General features: G+C 42.8%; 2 protein-coding genes across 3 annotated transcripts; both read right to left on the bottom strand.

The window, feature by feature from the left end:
• Positions 1-419: 419 nt before the first annotated feature.
• Positions 420-4,196, bottom strand: LOC114794660 (tetratricopeptide repeat protein 25-like). Of its 2 annotated transcripts, none has more exons than XM_028987366.1 (12): positions 4,028-4,196; positions 3,818-3,949; positions 3,014-3,167; positions 2,880-2,935; positions 2,320-2,473; positions 2,004-2,222; positions 1,748-1,876; positions 1,573-1,651; positions 1,130-1,216; positions 822-1,018; positions 633-733; positions 420-558 (listed from the first exon to the last, which is right to left on the bottom strand). In XM_028987366.1, the coding sequence occupies exons 1-12, from the start codon at positions 4,124-4,126 to the stop codon at positions 523-525; spliced, it is 1,443 nt and encodes a 480-aa protein (XP_028843199.1). In that variant the 5' UTR covers positions 4,127-4,196; the 3' UTR covers positions 420-522. The 2 variants fall into 2 exon arrangements, with proteins under 2 accessions (XP_028843199.1, XP_028843200.1); XM_028987367.1 differs by lacking the exon at positions 4,028-4,196 and adding an exon at positions 3,332-3,454.
• An 11,140-nt stretch (positions 4,197-15,336) lies between these two features.
• LOC114794666 (mitogen-activated protein kinase kinase kinase kinase 5-like) lies at positions 15,337-19,444 on the bottom strand. Its single transcript, XM_028987373.1, has 12 exons — positions 19,247-19,444; positions 18,073-18,218; positions 17,742-17,890; positions 17,598-17,662; positions 17,467-17,522; positions 17,284-17,374; positions 17,118-17,190; positions 16,830-16,961; positions 16,624-16,686; positions 16,467-16,548; positions 15,671-16,252; positions 15,337-15,407 (listed from the first exon to the last, which is right to left on the bottom strand). The coding sequence occupies exons 2-11, from the start codon at positions 18,166-18,168 to the stop codon at positions 15,710-15,712; spliced, it is 1,350 nt and encodes a 449-aa protein (XP_028843206.1). The 5' UTR covers positions 18,169-18,218; positions 19,247-19,444; the 3' UTR covers positions 15,337-15,407; positions 15,671-15,709.
• Between the last annotated feature and the right edge of the window lie 1,692 nt (positions 19,445-21,136).

The following is a 21,136-nucleotide window of genomic DNA, read 5'->3' on the forward strand; positions in this document are numbered from 1 at the left end:
TCTCTTTAGATGGGAAAAAAATGCAGACGGAACTAAAAAAAAAAAAGTGCTCATTTATACATCCAATCAACTGCAATGCTTCAAACATTTGGAAGCCATGACGGTCGGTGGAGATAATGTTTTTGGGACAGGTGAGAAATTCTCTGGCCGAAAAATAGCATGAGAAATGGGAGGTAACCTTTCCCCTTATAAGGACAAATTCCAGATCCAACTATCTGAGCTGCCGCTCTCTGAATGGTGAAGCAGAATGAGCAAAGCTCTCTTTACACCTATCACCATTTCTAGCCACTGCAGGACCATAGACAGTCTGGGGGAACTCGTATTAAATAATCTCACATGAAATTTTCATGTGAGTGAGACTTACAGACGTTTCTCTGGGAATGTGTTATTCAAGCAACACACTCATAAACACACACACCTGGTACACACTTGTTTAATAAGAACATGCAGATAAATATCAGGAATTGCTCTGAACGGGTCAGAAACACAGACCCATCTATCTGGACTCTCTTTACTGGATACTCAGGGACTGACGTGTTGTCTGGCCTCCTGAAGAGCCTGGAAAACACAAATTAAAAAGGGCATGAGAGAGATTTCCCAGGTACCCTGAGATAAAAAGCAGAGTGGCTGACCTTCTGAATGGCTTCTTCAGCAGCATCATTCTGCAGGAGTCTGGCTCGTTGTAGCGCCTCCTCAAAGTGGAAGATGCTGGACTTGTAGCTTCCCATCTTCACTGCAGCACAGGTCAGACAGGGGATCAAGGAAAATGGGAGCATGATCAGGACTTATTTGGTATTATGTGTCATTTAGTTCGTACTTACATTCAGCCTGACCCATAAGCACATAAGCGTTGAGCTGCCACAGCTCATCACAAATCTCCTGCGAAGCAGTGAGCAGACGGCGACTGTAGTCCCAGGCTTCAGCGTGTTGCCTGAGTTCCAGGTGACACCATCCAATCTCATGGAAAAGCCAGGCTTTGTCCAGCCCCCCTTCAGTGAGAGGGACACTCGTCTCCCAGCTAACCAGAAATCAAACAGCCACTGCTGAGTTTCATGCTGCTGATGGATTAAAACTAAGAAACAAATCAGCAAGCCTTGAAAAATAAGAACCCTGAAAGAAAGGAACTCACAATTTTATGGCCTGCGTGAACTGGCCAGTGCAGGCATATAGGCGACCAATGTTGACCAGGGCCCTGGACTTTCCATCTATGTTTAGACTGGAAAATAGCAAAGCTGATCAAACATTTTTACATACTCAATAATGGTACTATTTGGCGGTCAGTGCTACTCAGACATTAATATGGTGTGATTATAAGGAACTAATATGTTCCTATGCACTCTATTAATGTTGGGATGCTATTACTAATTCTGTATTACAGCATGTAATAGCCTGTCTATGGTCCTGGAGTGGCTTGAAAAAGAGTGTAGCGTTACAGTTTCATTTACATTTACGGCATTTATCAGGGTTAAGTGTCTTGATCAGGGACACAGTGGTAGTAAGTGGGATTTGAATTTTGGTATATGGTATTGCTTTTTTTATTGACTAAATATTCCACACCATATTCACCCTCACCATTGTTCAGCCAGTTCCAAGTCTTTCTGGTGGTTCTCCAGAGCCTCATCCATCTGTCCCAAATCCATTAAAGCGTTGCCTTGATTAAAAAAAAAAAAAACAGAAAGTGCTCCAGGCATCAGTATTTATTGTTAAATGTATGTTGTAATACATGTTTGATTCCCTCCAGACTTACCTATGCAGCTATATATGCTGCCCAGCACTTCACTCTTTTGGGGCAAGTCCCCTTCGGAAAAGCCCTGCACTTTTTTCAGAACTTCACGAGCCTTCTTCAAGCTACCAGTGGCATTGCCTACACTTAACGCTGAAAATGAAAGTGGGAATACATGGGAATTAACAGACCACTCGCTGCAGCAGTGATTAACAGTGATCGTTAGAGGGAGTCTGGGACTACTCTGCATTCAGTCTCAGCCTGGACTAAACATTTTTACCTGCATCGATGTCCTGGAAGCTGCTGAGGATGTAGTCCATGGGGCCTGAGGGAGGAGAGCTGCGACTCCAGTGCTGCTGGAGGAGTTTCCTCTCCCGCTGACGTGCGTAGATGGGTCTCTGCTGCTGCCAGAACTCGGTACATGTGTCCAGATACGAGACATAGCCCATGATGAGCTCCTGTAAATGATCTCCGCTCCGAGTTTTTCTTTTTACAACATCTACACATTTACATGCACACACACACACATACAGAAATGAATAAAAACGATGATGATGATATCCTCAGACAGCTAAATCTTCAGACAGTGGACCCACCCTGATTCTTGAGGAGTTTCTCCAGGTACTCCTTGTCACTGTACAGCTCACCCAGCAGCTGCCTGCTTGTTCTCTCCGTGCTAGGCGTCTTCTGTCTGTGTGGCTGTTGTACTTTCTTCCCTGGAGGAATAGCTTTAGATTGTTCCTTTTGTACCTGACATTGATTAAAAAAAGCATCTTATATGGTGACAGGTCATTGAAAACGGTCAGTCCTCCACAACTGTAATGATGACCGTTGAATCTCAGGACCACACCTCGGACTACCAGGTTCTTTACAGTCTAGATTAGTGGATCACGTTTGTTCCTAGAATTCCTATCCTGGGTTGAATTTGAAAGAGCGATATCTGTGATACTAGACTACTGTACAACAGCTCCGATTGGACGACAGTACTATAGAACTGATTACAAGTATCAGCCCTTATTGTTTCAGATTTTAATGTAACTCATAGTTAAAATGCTCATGGATTTTTTCCTTTGTCCCAAATGAATGTGACCGTTTAAAGTTTTTTTACTTCCATTTTGCCGCATACACCGCATGGTTTCTCTTTCCTTGTACTCACTTGTTCGTTTAAGAAGGAGAGGTCACCTTTCTTTTCCAGTTTGACACCAGACGGGCCTAAATTTGATGTGAAGAGAGACAGAAGCTGAATTTGTTCTGTATTAAAAGATTTAGAAAGGAGTCTGTTTTACTCACTGCCCACACAGTTGTAAATGGCCTCTTGCGCCTTCTGAATGCCCCATCGGAACTCATGCAGCTCAGGCCGCAGTTTATATCCTCGGTGGTAATAAACCAGCGCAAACTCAAACTCTCCCATAGCGTACAGTGCTTCTGCTTTCTGGTACAAACCCTGCACAAGAGCAGAAAGCGCATGACCCACACACTGCATACACCGTAAACAATGGAGGGTCAGTATATCAGAGTAAACCCGTTTTAACCTTGATGGAGTATTTACAACTCTGTGAGGAGTTTAATGTCAGTGTAAGGTTGTGCAGATGCGCAGCAAAGATTCACCTTTACACAGTGTGCCATTAGTACCAGCATGTATTGCGCGGCCACTTCTGTAGGGGCGCATTCACCGTTAGGCAGAAGTTCTGATAATTAAAGAACTTGACCCAACCCGGTCCTCCCGACACGCTGCAAGTGTATTACAGTTTCACTGATGTCAAGCAGCATTTACTCATCGGAGTAATGATGTTGTCCAATAGCTACATAATATCAGTTTGATCACATGCATTTAGTAATAAAGCATCATATGATAAATATGTAATAAATAATTAAAGAAATAAACACTACAGGGAAATAAAAAAGATATATCATTACACATTAAAGTCTTATTTTTAAATAAATTTGGACAAAAAATGTAATCATATTACTCTAAAAGTGTGAATTGACCCCATTTCATTGTTCATTTTGACACTAACTTGAGTAGAATTAACTCTTACAAAGACTAAATGTAAAAGATGGTGTTCTTGATGGAAGGAATATGCTCCGTTTTACCCGGAAGAAAGTCTTGTCCTCTTGCAGCGACGCTTCTGCGTCCTGGAGCGCTTTCGCCGAGTCGCCCATCTTCACGTAGCACCTGGACCTGGCGACCAGGCAGTTCTTCTCCTGCGGCTGCTGCGCCAGCGCCTGTGAGGAGAACACAGCTCTGCTGTACTCTAAACGTTGCTTCAATGTTGAGAACACGTAGAAGGAACGTTTCCGCACCGTGCTGTAACTCTCCGTCGCCCTGGAGAATTCGCCTTTCTGGTAGAACTGGTCGCCCTCGGCCACGTAGCTGAAGAATGTGCTTTTCGCGTCTGTCATTTTATCTGTCGCGTTATTGTCAGTTGTCACGTTATTTCCACGCACAAGTTCTTCTGCCCACAAACAAGCGGAGACGCGCAACGAGCACGCGCGGTATCACAGCAACGAGCCAAACAAGCGCGCGACCGCCAGTCACGTGGTCCACCGAATATTTACCACTTAGGTCGGCATATTTACCGCCATGGCTGCTCGATTCGCTGTAAATGAACTAAAACAGATGCTTTTGTAACCAAAACGGCGTTCTTGTGGAATGTTCCTGCTCGGTTGTGTAATGTCAGGATCTAACAACGTGGTGAATCAGCAACAGCATCATGGGAAGCCCAGACTGACTGATGCACATGTTGACTGATCAAAAACAGAAACTGTAGATTAATGCTACAGTACAGAATTATAAAGGTGTCGGACCACACAGGGCATCAGGGAAATCCTCACCAAACCAGGAGTTCAAGTTCAAGTTCACTGCTGTTGTAGGAATGTAGTAGAGATATGCTCTGAACATAAGAGGCGTGGGGGGGGTCTGCTGCCTGCTGTGGAAAGTCACAGTTTGGGTTTAGGGGAGTGGAGTGAAGTGCCTTGTGCTACGTCCCGTGATTTTTGTGGAGTTAGACTGTATGCGGTGTGGATGTTTCTCATTTCCTTTTCCTAGAGGGTCGACTTCGCCCTGTGGATCTCTCCACCCAGTCCAGAGGTCAAAGTGTATATAAGGAGGATGAGACGGCTGGAGAAGCTGGGAGTCGAAATAAACCGCACTGCTCCTGCCACCCTGGCTGTTATTTGGGCTGTTCTGTGGTTAGTAGGTTTTGGACCTTGCGGTGTTCTTGCTTTGTGGTGTTTGGTTCTTTAGATGAAGTGCTTGGGAGAAAGAGTTTGTTAAATTTATGGAAGACAAGATAGTTTTTTCTTAAACACAAATGAAACACCTGAAGTGTCATGTTTAATTATTTGGGATGCTCTGAAAGCCAACCTCAGGGGACAGATAATTTCGTACACTGCAAAAATGAAAAGGAAGATATATAAAGAGCGAAAAGATCTGACCAACCAAATTAAAGAAATTGATCAGCAGTACGCTGATTTAAAAACCCAGATATGTATAAAAAACGTGTAGCAAAGTAAGTTTGAACTTATCTCAACACATGTAAACGTCAATTATTAAAGAATAGGAGCCAATTTTACATTCATGGTGACAAATATGGGAAACTTTTAGCTAGTCAGTTAAGAGGATTTTACCACATTTTGTAACACATCACAAAAATTCGAATGGCGGATGGTAACAACAACACAACAACATTTATTTCTTATATAGCCCAAAATCACATACAGTATGTCTCAATGGGCTTTGACAGGCCCTACAGTTGACACCCCCCACACTTGACCCTTCTGCACACAAGGAAAAACTCCACACAAAAAAACTCTAGGAGAGAGAAAAAAAGAAAGGAAGAAACCTTGGGAAGGAGTGATACAGAGAGGGACCCCCTTCCAGGGTAGAGTGAGCCTGCAAATGGTGTCAGTGCAGGGTTGGATATAATGAGTCCTACAGCTGTAGGGTTGGAGAAGTCCAGGATGTATTCAGTGTCATGGTCTAGATTACGTGTCCGTAATGATGTTACTGGTTCATTTGAAGATCCCTGAAGCTGTAGTTGTAGTGGTGGTGGTGGCTGTGGTGACCCTCTGGTTTGTTTTATGTTTTGTCCTTGTAAAGCAGTTGTCAGGAACCAGGATGTATCTGCTTGTCTCTTCACTGGGGTCTGCCAGTAGTCTGGGCGCTTGATTCCGTGTCTCGGAGAAAAACAAACAGAAGCAGCGGCAGACGGTTGCACTGTACGACCGATACTGAAATCTGTGGTTATAGTGGTATATTGGTGCTACAGTGGCCCGGTACCCTAACTAGGACAGCCTAACTGGTGAATTTAACTTTGTCTGTGTCTAACAGGGGGACTCTGTGATAAACTGGACTTTATAATTGACACTGCGTCAAAATCAAGTGAAATGAGGGTCTAGGACTTTAGCAAAAAGCCAGAGAAAACAGATAGGTTTTGAGATTGGATTTAAACACTGAGACTGTGTCTGAATCCCGGACACTGACAGGCAAGCTGTTCCACAACTGCGGAGCTCTATAGGAGAAGGATCTGCTCCCAGCTGTGACCTTCTGCACCTTTGGTACCAGTAGTGACCCCGCACCCATTGATCGAAGGGGGCGTGGCAGTTCGTAAGGAACCAAAAGTTCACTCAGGTACTGTGGGGCGAGACCATTTAGAGCTTTATAGGTTAAAAGTAGGATTTTGTAGTCAATCCTAAATTTGATAAGACTGGGGTGATGTGGTCAAATTTCCTGGTTCTGGTTAGAACTCTGGCTGCAGCATTCTGTACTAGTTGGAGTTTACTCATGCACCTACTAGAGCATCCAGACAATAATGCATTGCAGTAATCTAACCTTGATGTAATAAATGCATGGACCAACTTTTCTGCATCATGCATTGAAATGATATTTCTTATATTTCTAAGGTGGAAGAATGCTATTCTAGTGACATTATCTACGTGCGAACTGAATGAGAGACCTGCATCAATGATGACACCTAGATCCTTCACTTCAATACTCGGTGAGATACAAAGGCTATCCAGGGTTATTGTGTAGTCAGCCAGTTTATGCCTGGCTGTTTGAGGCCCAAGTACAAGCGCTTCTGTCTTGTCAGGGTTTAGCAGGAGAAAGTTGGTGAGCATCCACTGTCTAATGTCCTTCAGACAATTCTCTATTTTGTTCAACTGCTGCCTCTGGTCTGGCATTGCTGACAGATACTGCTGTGTGTCGTCAGCGTAGCAATGAAAGCTAATACCGTGTTTGCGGATGACGTTGCCTAAAGGTACCATTACTACCAATTATTCTAAAATTAATCATGCATTCAGGAATTTTTATTCTCTATTATATTCTTCTGAGTTCCCAAAGGACCATAGTTCTTGACTCAACTAGATAACCCAACACTGTCCCCTGATTCTAGATTAAGATTAGAAGGGCCCATATCACAAGAGGAAATAATTTCAGCCATCTCATCATTGCAATCTGGTAAATCCCTGGGTCCCTGCAGAGTTTTTTAAATCGTTCTCCTCATACCTTGCACCACAATTCGCTTTGGTTTTATCTGAATCTTTTAAGCAAGGTAAGCTGCCCGCGTCATTTAATGAGGCTCGCATCACCCTCATAGTAAAGAGAGATAAAGACCCAACAGAGCGCTCTTCATATAGACCAATCTCTCTACAAAAAAAATCGCTATTCTTATTTTAACATTCGATGCCTTATGGATATCCTGTACACACCATCAGAGGGGATCCCTGAGTGTGTCCTGTCTTTGGATGCTGAAAAGGCTTTTTATAATTTGGAATGGGAGTATTTATTTAGGGTTTTAGAAAAATTCTATTTTGGCCCAAGTTTTATCACTTGGGATAAATTATTATATTTAAGCCCCATTGCCTCAGTTCTGACAAATGTCTCGACCATTGACAAATGTCTCAGCAGTCTCAACCATTCGGCCTTCTGCGGGGACACCAGGGGTGTCCTCTTAGCCCATTACTCTTTAATCTGGCCATTGAGCCACTAGCAATTGCATTCTGCAGGTGTAGAGATATATCTGGGATTTGGAGGCAGGGAGAAGAACATAAAGATGACCTTCTACTTTTTATATCAAATCCAATCTCCTCCCTGCCACCTGTGCTGTCATTGCTCAAAGAATTTAGCTATTTTTCAGGATATAAGCTGAATTTGCACAAAAGTGAACTCTTTCTACTAAATAATATAGCACTAACAACTAGTATGCACAATTTTCCTTTCAAAATAGTGAAAAATCAGTTTACCTATCTCAGTATTACAATTACAAGGAAACATAAACACCTTTTTAAAGCCAATTTCATTAGGTTGTTGAGCCAAACAAAAAAGGACTTTGGACAATGGTCACCACTCTCCATGTCTGTATTAATGCAGTTAAAATGAGTACTCTTCCTAAATTTTTATATCTTTTCCAGTTTGTACCTGTTTTTATTCCCAAATCTATTCCCAAAATCTCTCTGTCTCTGCACTCCTTGGATCTGCACTATCCATCTCCTCAATTAAACCAATCAACAATTCAGTTATTAGGCATACCTTGAGAGTATGGGCTCAGTTCAGAAAGCACAACGGTCTTCTGAACTTCTCTCTGTCCAGTCCTATCGTCTCTAACCATCTCTTCCAACCTTCTCTACATGATTCAGTGTTTCAGGAATAGTAAAATAAGGGCAGATCTTTGCAAAGATCTGTTTGTTGACCATAGGTTTGCATCGTTTGAACAGCTTTCTGAAAGGTTTAACCTACCCAATTCTCATTTTTTCAGATACCTGCAAGACACTTCATTGGCTCTTTAATACCAAATTTCCCTGAGGCGCCTGCTGTAAACATCCTAGATAATCTCCTCTGTTTGATCCCGCTGCGTAAAGGCCTAATATCCACTATTTATGGTGGATTGATGGGTTCGAGTTACACCCCTTTGTGTAAAATTAAAACTGCTTATGTGCCCGCCACTCTTTATTACAGTTTAGGGTTGTACACAGGGCTCATTTCTCCAAACTTAAACTCTCCCGTTTCTACCCAGACATTGATCCTAGCTGTGATAAATGTAAAAGCGGAGAGGCGTCTCTTATTCACATGTATTGGACATGAGCAAATTTTGAAAAATTCTGGAGGGACGTTTTTAAAACCTTGTCGTACATACTGAAATGCAACCTTGAACCAGACCCTCTGATCGCTCTTTTTGGTATCACTGAAGAGGAAGATAAGTGTCTAACTCCAGCTAAACAGCGTTTGTTATCTTTTGTGACACTCCTGGCCAGGCGTTCTCTTTTATTCAAGTGGAAGGATTCCACGTCACCCACTCACGCCCAGTGGCTCAGAGATATTATTTCCTGTTTGTCCCTGGAGAAGATTCACTACTCAATCCGTTATTCAGACTTGAAATTTCAACAGGTGTGGGGGCCCTTCCTCCGCTTTTTTCATATACATTTATAGTTTGATTCCCTTCTTATTTAATTGTTTGTCTGTTTGTTTTCTTTTATTTTTTGTGTTTCTTTTGTTTGCAGGACCAAAAAACTTCCAGCTCCATAGTCCTTTTTTTTTCTTTAAATGCCTGGTATCTAGCCTTTCTTATGCATGTAAAGCTGGCTTTGAGTCAGGGAGGGGAGGGGGGTGCTATAGGGTTTATAAGGGGGCTATAAAATATATAATTTACAGTATATTGAAACATTACATGTTTGCCCTGTTATATCCCTGTTTAAAATCATTAAAAATATTGTTAAAACTAAAAGATAAGAAAGGTCTGTCATCATAGGTGCACATCAACTGTGAAAATCCAGGATCACACACATCAACAACAATGACGCAAATGCAGTTTTGAATTCTATAACTTTAAATGCCCTTCTCTGCTTAGCACCCAAGCGTTATATTGGACATTTCCTTATACAGGAAGACATGGAAATTCTGCTTTTTGGTCAGGAAAAGTCAGGGAATTTTAAGTCATCACTGATGCCAAAAAGCGCAGTCAAAGGATTAGGTTGTATAAGCTGTTTGAGGACTGAAGAAAGGGTTTGAAATATCTCCCTCCAATATTTTTCAAGGCCAGGACACGACCAATACATATGGATAAGCGAGGCATCCTCACTTCCACATTTATCACAGCAGGGATCCACATTTGGAAAAAGACGCGATAGCTTGACTTTGGACATATGAGCTCTGTGCACAATTTTTAAAAAAAAAGACAATGATGGGCCTTACAGTAGTTCTTTAGAATTTTGGCACAGGTCTCCTGAGAGATTTTGACGCATCATTTCATTCCAAATTGTTCTAGCTGGCCCAAATTGCATGGTTTCAGAGTATGGACATTCACTTTGAGCACCAGCTTTTGCGTCAGCGTTGGCTCCAGTACAGCTGAAAGCAGGCCTTGGCCACACAGACACTATCACATTCTTCCATGTGGACTCTATTTGTCCATAGCAAAGGCGCTGCAGCAGGAAGTTGTATAATAAACTTATCACAGATACACCAGTATATAGCATAACCATATACCAGATAAAACAATATCTGAGCAATTCTACTGAAAGTAGATGTTCTGTCACACCCATGAGGTCAGCGAAATACCACATTTTTGTATGATGCAAGTGATTTTCTGTATTCAGCTGTAGTTTACATTAAATATATAGTCAGAAAATATTTAAAAAACACTATGCTTTTTATATTTTATCATGCAGTTTTGAGATTTTTTAAAATCACAATTATTTTTTGGGGGTTGGCTCCAAACAGGCTAGGACCCAATCGGGCAAGAGGTACGGATTGGACACTAACACACACAATCACTGGCGGATTACTGACAGATTGAATGCTTGTTTTATTTTATTTATTGGATCTGCGGTATTTTTAAGACATTTAAACTCTAGATTTAAGGTTTTAAGTCCACTGCGTCATTTTTAAAACCTTTAAAAGTCCCACTTAGGACTTTTTTAGGATCCGCAGAAACCCTGCTGTGCGCTCTGTGCACTAACTAATGGCTTGTGCTGCAAGGGGGCGTGGTTTTGCACAAGTGACATGACTTTGTAATTTTCGCAAGGGGCGGATATTTCTGTGGTAGGCCAGTATAATCACAATCTCTCCCATTGGCCAAATTTATATTGCATTATACCGTGCAGCCCTACCCACAATTCCGGCTTATGTCAAATGCAGCCACCCTGTCCGAGCCAGACCCACATGCTGGAAATCATTCGGCGGATCTTAAGGTGGCCATCCATCAGGGCTAACATCAGGACCTACATGGCTGCCTGCCCAGTCTGCACATCTTGCAAACCAGAGACCCACCGGCACTTGACATTTCCTTTTTTACAATAAAATCAAAATGTTCATTTTATTGAACTCATGTAGGGACAGACTAGGTTGATTTGAGTCATATTGTCTCCCACATCCCCATCTGGGTAGGAAGAGTGCTGATCGTGCATGCCTGCAATCGGAGTACTTCAATGTTTAACACCATTAATCATTTGGGTTTTTTTTTTGTTACAAGCCTAGAAATGGTAAGGTATCAACATAATGTAGCGACGGACTCCATGATGGGGGAAAAGAGACACTGGACACAGCAGAGTAGCTCAGAGAAGCCTTTATTCAGCTGCCACCTTTTGGACCAGGCAATTTACAATTACGCCATTTATCAGACGCCCTTATCCAGAGCGACTTACAATCAGTAGTTACGGGTACAGTCCCCCCCCCAGAGCAACTTAGGGTTAAGTGTCTTGCTCAGGGACACAATGGTAGCAAGTGGGATTTGAACCTGGGTCTTCTGGTTCATAGGCGAGTGTGTTACCCACTAGGCTACAACCACCCCAGCACAAGCACAAGAGGTTAACAGCAGGGAAACAAAGGAAGCATTCACCCAAGATCATCACACACCCCCTGCCTGCTCCAGTTACTCTCAACCACCAGACAACACCCCACTAAATCCCCCAACACTCACCCTAATGGTGGGTACAACCTTGCCTCACTAACCCCAGGCCCTTATGCTAATTAGGCCAGCCCTATTGGCTGACAAAGCTACAATAGTTTTCATTCTGCAAAGAAAATATATTTATAACTAGAAACCAAAAATCCAAGAGAAATTTTGATTTGGCCTGTCCGGGTGTTGGTTGCAGCAGCGGGTGTGGCATGCACAACCAATGTCAGCTGTAAGAAAAGACGATACAACTACAGTAGCCAATGGAACAGGTGGTCACATGACTTTGGAACATGATTCTAATCTAGCATGTTAGCATGCAAATCTAATATGATAATGTCAAAAATGCTACCTGGGCATGGCCAAGATGCGTCACGTTAAATTTGGTGATGTTTGGAGCATGTTGAAAAATTAACATGTTAGCTCAAGGCGTTCCTAATAAAGTGGCTGAAGAACCGGGTGTTCCTAATAAAGTGGTCGAAAGACTGGGCGTTCCTAATAATGTGGCCAAAGGACCAAGTGGTCTTAATAATGTGTATGATTGAGCAGGCATCCTAATGAAGCTGCTGGACTACATTGAATTACATTGTTGGCGATGCTGCTGTATCAGTACCCCTTGTAGGGCCCCCTTTGTTGGCAATGTCACTGTAGCAGTACCACTTAAAAGGGGCCCCATTTTAAAAATGCTACCAGGGCTAAAATTAGCATTCAATGCATTTCAGTGGAGAAATTACCTTGTTTGAGCGTTAATAGCTCAGCCACGCCCACTACGATCGCTTATAAAACAAATAGCACACCTCACACAATAAAGTACAATTTTTTTATATATAGCTTGCTGGCTTCGGTATGACCCGCTTTATGACAACAATACGTGCCGGAAAAAAAAAGTCTGAAATAATAATAAATAATAAACCAGAAACCAAAATTCCAAGAGAAATTTTGATGAGCCTGTCCAGGCATTGGTCGCAGCAGCGGGTGTGGCATCCACAGCTGGTGTCAGTAACCAATGGAACAGGCAGTCACATGACTTTAGGTGATGTTTGGAACATGTTTCTAAATTCGCATGTTAGCATGCTAATGCTAACATTTTTGCCCTTATTACACCTCGCACTGCACCTCGTATACTTCGAGCCTCCAGTACTGCTCGCCTGGTCCCCCCATCACTAAAGGTAAAAGGAAGACATTCATCTAGACTCTTCTCAGTCTTGGCCCCTCGGTGGTGGAATGAACTACATCTTGAGGTCAGAACAGCTCAGTCACTGAGCACTTTCAAGACTTTCCTCTTTAGAGAATATTTAGATTGTAACTTGTAACGTTCTTATTGTCTAACTTATGTACAGAATCTACAACAAGAGTGAATAAAAAGATTGTTTTCATAGTTGAGGGTCCTAATGAACTAGAACTGATCACTTCATCGATGGTAACTTGAAAGCACGTTGTAAGTTGCTCTGGATAAGGCCAAATGAATTAAATGTAAATGTAAACATGATAATGTCAAAAATGCTAACAGGGCGTAGTCAAGATACGTCATGTTAAATTTGGTGACGTTTGGAGCATGTTGAAAAATGAGCATGTTAGCATGCTTTCATCGAAAACGTTAACAGAGTGTGGCCAAGATGTGTCACAGTAAATTTGGTGATGTTTGGAAAAGGTTTAAAAATTAGCATGTTAGCATGCTAATGTTAGTATGCTAACAGGCTACGCAGCTCCTCGTCCAGGCAATGGTCATCTCCAAACTCGACTATTGTAACTCTCTCCTGGCTGGAGCCTCTGCAGTCACCATAAAACCACTCCAGATGATCCAAAATATGGCAGCCTGTCTCATCTTCAATCAGCCAAAATACACCCATGTTACACCTCTTCTTACCTCCCTCCACTGGCTCCCAGTAGCTGCTCGCATTGAGTTCAAATCCTTGATGCTTGCCTACAGGGCTGTAAATGGAACTGCGCCCTCCTACATCAATATATTACTACCTAGCTACACTCCTGCACGCTCTCTCAGATCAGCAAATGAAAAAAAAAAAGACTTCACGGGGTCTCCGATTCCAATCATCTCTGTTCTCCGTTGTTGTCCCTGGCTGGTGGAACAACCTCCCCTCCTCCACACGACTAGCCGAGACTATCACCACTTTTAAGAAGCAGGTGAAAACCCTCTTGTTCAAAAAATATTACAAACAAATCTAACACTTACACATGCACATGCGTACACATTGCACAAAACAATACAAAAATGTATATATACATTATAATTTTTCTTCATCTAGCACCTAACAATCTCTGAGCATGCTCTTCACTAACAAGTTGAGCCTTATCAGGGCTCTTAGTTTGTAAACTCAATGTAAACGAACGAGAATTGCTGGTGTCTTCCTCTTGTAAGTTGCTTTGGATAAAAGCGTCTGCTAAATAAAGTAAAGTAAAGTAAAGTAAAGTAAAGTAAAGTAGTATGGTAACATCGAAAACGCTAACAGATCCTGGCCAAGATACGTCACATTAAATTTGGTGACGTTTGGAGCATGTTAAAAAATTAGAATGTTAGCTCAACGAGTTTTCCTAATAAAGTGGCCGAAGGACCAGGCGTTCCTAATAAAGTGGCCGGATTTCCTAATAAAGTCGTGTTAATAGCTCGGCCACGCCAACTCCGATCGCTTATAAAAATAATAGCACACCTCACACAGCAACCTACTAATTTTTCTATATAGCTTGCCGGTGTGCGTGCTTCAAAATTTTGCGTGTCTGTAAATCAAACAGAGACAAGTCATATGTCAACACATCGGTTTTGGCAAGATCTACGAGATGACATAAAACATGTCTTTGTTTGTCTAATTATGTGGACAAAAAAAGTTTTTAAAATGTCAAAATTTGGACTAGAATAATAAACGCGTTCTGAAAACGCTTTTTGGGGAATTGCACGTGAACCGCAAATTCCACAGAGCCAAGCCATATGTCAAACCATGTGGAATGAAAAGCCACACTTTTATATGTTTGGTCACGAATTGTTGGTGACCTGTAGTCCCAACTAAGCAACCAATATGTCATTTTGTGCGGAGAGGTCAAGCCTTCGGCCGTTTTTTGTGTGTTTCAAGGTCTTAGTGTGGCAATCACAAATGAAAGACATGGCCTTTTTTCCTAATTTTCCAGGTTTTCCTGACCCCTATTGGGGGTAGCAACACATGCACATGTCAGATTGTGAGACTCGGAAAGGCCTCGCCTCGACTCCCGGGTCGCTAGCTTAAACGGTTACCCTCAGGAGTCAAAAACGTTTTCCTAGCACAATAGTAAATGGTCTGTCATATTGACAGGCCCAAATAAGGAATTTAAAACCTTTTGTCGAGGGCAAACCATTTGGTTCCACCCTGGCCAGGATTCGAACCTGGTTTAATCACCGAGAAGGTGAGTGTGTTACCAAAATACACCACCAGGGTTTGGTTTTGGTTTGCCAATTCATACTGGCTCACAGAACAACCAGTAGTTTGACTAAATTTAGCTGCCAAATTAACATAATTACATGTGACAGATTTAAAATAATTGATATTAGAAAAAATATTTCAAATGTGTTTTGAGTGTGGGAAACCGGAGTACCCGGAGAAAAACCCACGTGTACATGGGAAGTGCATGCACATACCTCTCAGTTGTCTGGTCCGGCTGAGTCCTGGTGGCCTTCATGCCTGCTAAGCTGGTCACAACGGTGATGTTCCAGGCTGGGGTCTTCTGTTTGCACGACTTGGCTGTGGTGTAGGGGAGAGACGGCCTGAGTGTCAAGGGCAGCTTGGCCAGGGTGTGGACCTGTGACAGATCTTGATAAAATGGTCATTTATTTTAAAATCTCTGCTGATTCTGAAATATTCACATTAATTATGATGCATGCTAGGACGTAAAGATAAAAAATGTCTCTCTCTTATGTGTATATAACTGGACAGGGAAATAAGTGTGTTTCTCCTTCAGTCACAATTAAGAGCTCTGAATTTGACAGACTGCACTGACAGACTGCAGCACAGTCCCTGTGTGTTTTGAGTCTGTTTATGGTTATTTGTACTGCTGAAGATATTTTAAGGCTCACCTAGTAGGTTGGTCTCTATTCTGAGTTCATTGGGCACGTCTATGGAGATGCAGAGCAAGTGCAGCACAGGGTTCTTCGCAGGCATTTCAAGAAGCGGGTCACTCCCCGGCGCAGACGCTGCAGAAGACGTTTTGGAGGTCGGGGGCGCTCTGTATAAACAGAAGCTGCTGGATGATCTGGAGATGGTTCCTCCGGACCACCAGATGGCTCCATTGATGGTAGGTGAAGCTGAGGATCCTCAAGCCACTGCAGGTGATCATCCTCATTCAAGTCCTGCAGCTCATAAGTATCTGCACAATCCAGACTGTCTTGAGGAGAACAGGAAAACTCTGTAGATTCTTCCCATCCTAGATCTTCAATCACCGCAGGGTCATGAGGCTCAGGAGCGGCTGGAAAGGTCCAGAGGTTGGGCTGTGGAGATCTGGGTGGCTCCTCCCATCCCAGATCATCCTCCTCATGGAGCTGTGCAGATGACAGCTGGATGGAGTCTGAGAAGACCGCCTGTTCTTTCAGCTTCTTCTTGTTCTGCAGCAGCTCCATCATGAGACTCTGTGTCAAGCCGTCCTGAGTTACAAAGGCATGCTGCACACACAAGAACACACACAACAGAGGAGTGTCAGAAGTGTGTGGGGGATTCATAAAAATTAGGAATCATATAAATCCCATGTAGTGAAGATCACAGCTACTGGAGGGCTGGATTTGATTAGGACAGCATGGATTTTCTGAGAAATTAACCGTTTCAGTTTCACAAAAGGAAACAAATGTCCCCAAATGTCTGTGTGTGTGTGTTACATACCAACAGCAGAGTCTCTGAATCTGGCCTTTCCACTGGGTTCTCGGTCAGGGAGAGCTTGACGAAACATTGGTAATCGTCAGACCTGAAGAAAGAAACTGTCAGTGTTTGTTTGCAATGAGGCTCATCAGTTCTCATGAAGGACAGAGGACAGACTCACCATTTCCCCGTCTCCTTCAGCTCCAGAGGCAGGAAGCTGCTGTCGGACAGACATGCTGGGAAACTGAAAACACACACAGAGAAATACATATATATTAGTACACAGTCATCCTCTACATATATCTCCCTGTGTGTGGCTGTCTGTGTGTCTGTCTGTGTGTGTGTGTGTGTGTGTGTGTGTGTGTGTGAGAAAGGGTTTTCATTTACTTCATAGAACCCAAATAAAAAAGTGGGTGCTCCGGTTCTCCCAGCTCCACAGCGGTGATGCCCAGAGACCAGATGTCACACAAATGGTCATAACCACCATTGTGTTCTGCAGCATAGACCTCTGGAGCAATCCTGTACACACAAACACACACAGAGTAAATCTAAAGATATTCCTGTTAGTCTTCTGCATGACCTCAAATATGAAGAAATGATCAAATGTCCACACAGTACACCTAATACGGAGAGTCTTCCTACACACACACACACACACACACAAAGTGATCTTACCAATGTGTCGTCCCAACCACTGACTTCTGTCTCTCAGTGGAGTTGGAGACTTTAGCAGCGAGTCCAAAGTCAGCTGCAACAAGAGAAGAGACACATTTATGATGAGACATAGATCACAGGTCAGACACATAAGTCTGAGCGAACGGCGTTCTGGAGAGTTCCTCACTGATTTTCACGTCGCCCTTTTCTGTCAGCAGAATATTTCCACCTTTGATGTCCCTGTGGATGATGTTGGACCTGTGGAGATACTGCAGTGCCTGCAAACAGAAACACCATGTTAGAACAAAGTCTTTAGAAAATGAGCAGTGTGTGTGTGTGAGTGTACGTGTCTGAGAGCGCGGGCGGTTACCTGGAGGGTCTCTCTGCACACAAAAGCAATCTCCTGCTCTGACAGGGGTCCAGTCTCTGTTAAAAACAAACACAGTGAACACACCATCTACACACATCTTAACAAAGATGTCATGTGACGCAGTTCTGTACCTTCATAGATATCTTGAAGTGAACCTCCTGCACAGAACTCCATTGCTATGTACAGCTTTTCCTCTCTACACAAGAAAAGAAAAGCCTTTAGTCACCATTCTCTGGGACAGCAGTTCTCATGTCACTGTTAATGGTCCTTCTTACCTCAGGGTGCTGGTGTGAACTGCCACAATGTTCTTGTGGTCACACTCTTTCAAGATATCCACTTCCTGCTGAACAAGGGTGAAGTCATCCTGCGACTCGATATTCTGCACCTTCACTGCAGAATATGCCCCAGTAGTGATGTTTCTGGCCTGAAATAAAGAAAAAATAAGTCCAAAGAAATTCCACATCACCTGTCACCAGTGTCCACTCTCCACAAACACTGCAGCATCTTTGCCAGCTTCCACAAGAAATCCTCATCTGACCTTAAAACCAGTCAGCCACAAGGACACACAATTTAGCAGATGATGGCCAAGGTTCTGCTCTTATTTACCTCAAAAACATCTCCATATGAGCCTCTTCCAATGTGCTTCAGGAAACTGAATCCTCCAAAAGCAGCTGGAAGTGGAGTCTCTGGAACCACGTCCATCGTGGACCGCGTATGTTCCACCGTGGGCTTGATCTTGGTCGGCTGCTTCTCTGAAATGCCAAAATATCTCATTAGAGCCCTTTCTGATTGGACCAATTTCATATTCCTCTGCTACTTCTGACTTTCACCAAGATATGACATGTTGATCCAGGGGGAAAAAAGTTTGATTGTTAAAGCCTTAACACTCATAATATCTGACTATGAGATTATAAATGCATACATGCATGTCATTGAAAAAAAATACTATGCTCAAAATGCTCAAATGTGTCTGCTGTCTATCAAAAGTGAACAAAATTTGTAACTGTCTGTAAATCTCTGCCTCTATCTCTACTTGCCTGTATGATCATTTTGATGTATTTTTTGTCTAGATATTTCCCCCCTTCCTGAAACCCCCTTTCCCTATAAAGAGTTTATCTCTTTATAATATAAATGTATAAAATAATATAATTAAACACAACGATACTATTAGAAGACCAGTGAGTATAAAATCACCAACAGCAACATAAATTGCTTCTAGTCTTACAGGTTGGAGGCGGGTGTAACCATCACGGGCCAATCAGAGCCTAGCACCTGATCACGTGGTGCGTGCCTGCGTCACTTTCCCGCCCTTAGTGGTTTTTCCCGCGCATTTTTGGACAAAAGCAATCAGTTGTAGAAATGGCTAGAAATGGCTACAGTAAATACTGCCTGCACAGTTTGACACGAACGTGACCGATTTGTGTTTCGCTGCTGCACGACATCGTATTTAACACGATAATTCCGTCACTGCAGCAAGCGGCGCTGCCACAAGGTGGCGATAAAGTGTTTTCTGTGTTCGGGGAGAATACAGCTCGTAACGCACCTGCTGGTGCCTGAAGCCAAAATAAAGCATCAGTGTGGAACCCGACAGGTTTCTGCATCTGCCGACCTCTTTTCTTTTACACCGGAGCTTCGTTCCCCCCCTTACCAGACCTCCACAACTAGCAACACTGACTAGCACTGATGACGCAGGATTTTCACCTTTTCTGAGTACATTTCTGTCTTTTTAAAAGCCCTTATGTAGAGTTAGCAGACACGCCGGGACATGTTCTCTCCTCACCTGATTATTCCCCGCGACGTGGGTAAATCCGGATGGGCCTGAATGTAGCTGAGATGCGTCGTCCAGTCGCTGTAGATGAATATCTTCCTGAATTGATGAAGGCTTCTCGATGCTGAGATGCTGTAGATGAAAATCTTCCAGAAGAGATGAAGGTTTGAAGATGCTGAGATGCTCCGCAGTAGCTCGCACGAACAACACGTCTCACCAGCAAGGATTCGACATATGAGTGTTCATTTCTGTTTACGCCTGAACTATAGGAACCAGCAGCCAATCACAGCACAGCACAATTCTTCCCGCGAGAGTTTTTCAAATGAAAATACTTTTAATTTTAAAGATTTTAACCTCGCCCATCTCTGTAACTGACTGACATGCTGCTGAACTGAAGGCAATGACGTAATACTATAATTCAGCCGATGTTGATAGTAGCAGTAGCATAGTAGCATACACATATTTCTGACAAATGTAACTTCATTAAAATAAAGGCTAGGTTCTACATTTCTAAACTGTGGTATTTTATATAGCTATAATTATGTTGCTACCATTTGACCGACATCACTCATTCACTTCTGGGTGAAAATACGTCACCACGTCAGCACCTTCACTTCCAGGGAGGCTGAGGAAAGCCCGTCTCCCACCACCCATCAGAGTCCATAATGGACGTCCGAAAAGCCAGCAGCATTGTGAAGGACTCTACACACCCCTCACATGCACTCACTGCCAGACAACTATCAGACTCCTGAACATTCATACACACGCACACACACACACTCACACACACACGAGCTCTTCTATGTTTCCATGTAACATTATTGCACTGTTCCATATTACATAGTAAATACACGGGTCTGGACATTTCTGGAATTTCAGTAAAGGCATTTCCAGACAGGGAAAGTCAGGGAATTTACAACCGTGCAGCATTCTAAAACACAAACATACGTCCTTACACTTGCTATCTTACCAAACATGCCAGGCAAGTGTACATCTCAAGATATTTTGCTTAAAAATGAAGAATTTCAGGACTGGCTTATCAAAAAAGTGCTCAAATAAAACATGCATGCAGAGTGTAAAATAAGCCATAGTTAACAATAAGTTAATAAATGAAAGTTTATGGTAACATATGATGTGTTGTGTTTGTTTGGGAATGCTAAGCTAATGATTGCAATATGGGATTTGTAGTTGGCACCAGTGCAGAAAACAGACATAACATAATAATACAATTACAACACGGCCCACACAGTTAAAAAGTGCAAACACTGCACTTACACATCCCATATTGCAATTATGAGTTTAGCACTGCCAAATAAATATAACATACCATATGTTACCATAAACTTTCATTTATGAACTTATTGTTAACTATGCTAGTGAACAGTGAGGTACCCACTGATTCAGCTCCATTATTCATCCTGCTGTTCCTGGTCCGGCAGCATAAAGGTTCCTCATGGAAAGCGCGCCTGGGAGAACGGTGCCTTTATAGGCCAGCTTGGGACACGGGAAAAGTGTGTTTAATGTGGAGCTGGGGGGAAGGTGCTAGATTGACCCCCTGCTTTCCCCCCTTCCATATTGAGCTCGCCCCATTATGAGATGATGTTGGGGTGTATTTAGGGGGACAGACTAGTAAGGAGGGGGGCAGCACTGGTACAGCAGCTTACTGTGACTCTGTATCTTTTGTAAAAATATTTTATTTTTATTTTTTTTGTTAGAATTTTGAGCTCCTTCCTGCACTGTAAATAGACCTGCACCTTTTTATCACTACAACTGGTATTTGTTTGGCCTGTTTGGTGGAAGCGCAAGTCCCTGTTTTACACAGAGGATGTCAGAGATGGATTTGAGGTTTTGGTACGTTCCATTCAACACGTCAAGCTGCCTATATTCAACAACAAAGACATA

The sequence above is a fragment of the Denticeps clupeoides genome, chromosome 7 (genome assembly GCF_900700375.1).
Source record: "Denticeps clupeoides chromosome 7, fDenClu1.1, whole genome shotgun sequence".
NCBI lineage: Eukaryota > Metazoa > Chordata > Actinopteri > Clupeiformes > Denticipitidae > Denticeps > Denticeps clupeoides.

Excerpts from the sequence above, each read along its gene's own strand:
- LOC114794660 (XM_028987366.1), bottom strand. The coding sequence starts at position 4,126 with ATGACAGACGCGAAAAGCACATTCTTCAGCTACGTGGCCGAGGGCGAC. Across the intron at positions 3,168-3,817 it reads AGGACAAGACTTTCTTCCGG|GGTTTGTACCAGAAAGCAGA; the intron begins GTAAAACGGAGC and ends GCTCTTGTGCAG. Across the intron at positions 559-632 it reads CTGAAGAAGCCATTCAGAAG|GCTCTTCAGGAGGCCAGACA; the intron begins GTCAGCCACTCT and ends TGTGTTTTCCAG.
- LOC114794666 (XM_028987373.1), bottom strand. The coding sequence starts at position 18,168 with ATGGACGTGGTTCCAGAGACTCCACTTCCAGCTGCTTTTGGAGGATTC. Across the intron at positions 17,891-18,072 it reads CATATGGAGATGTTTTTGAG|GCCAGAAACATCACTACTGG; the intron begins GTAAATAAGAGC and ends TCTTTATTTCAG. Across the intron at positions 16,253-16,466 it reads ATTCAGAGACTCTGCTGTTG|CATGCCTTTGTAACTCAGGA; the intron begins GTATGTAACACA and ends TTGTGTGTGCAG.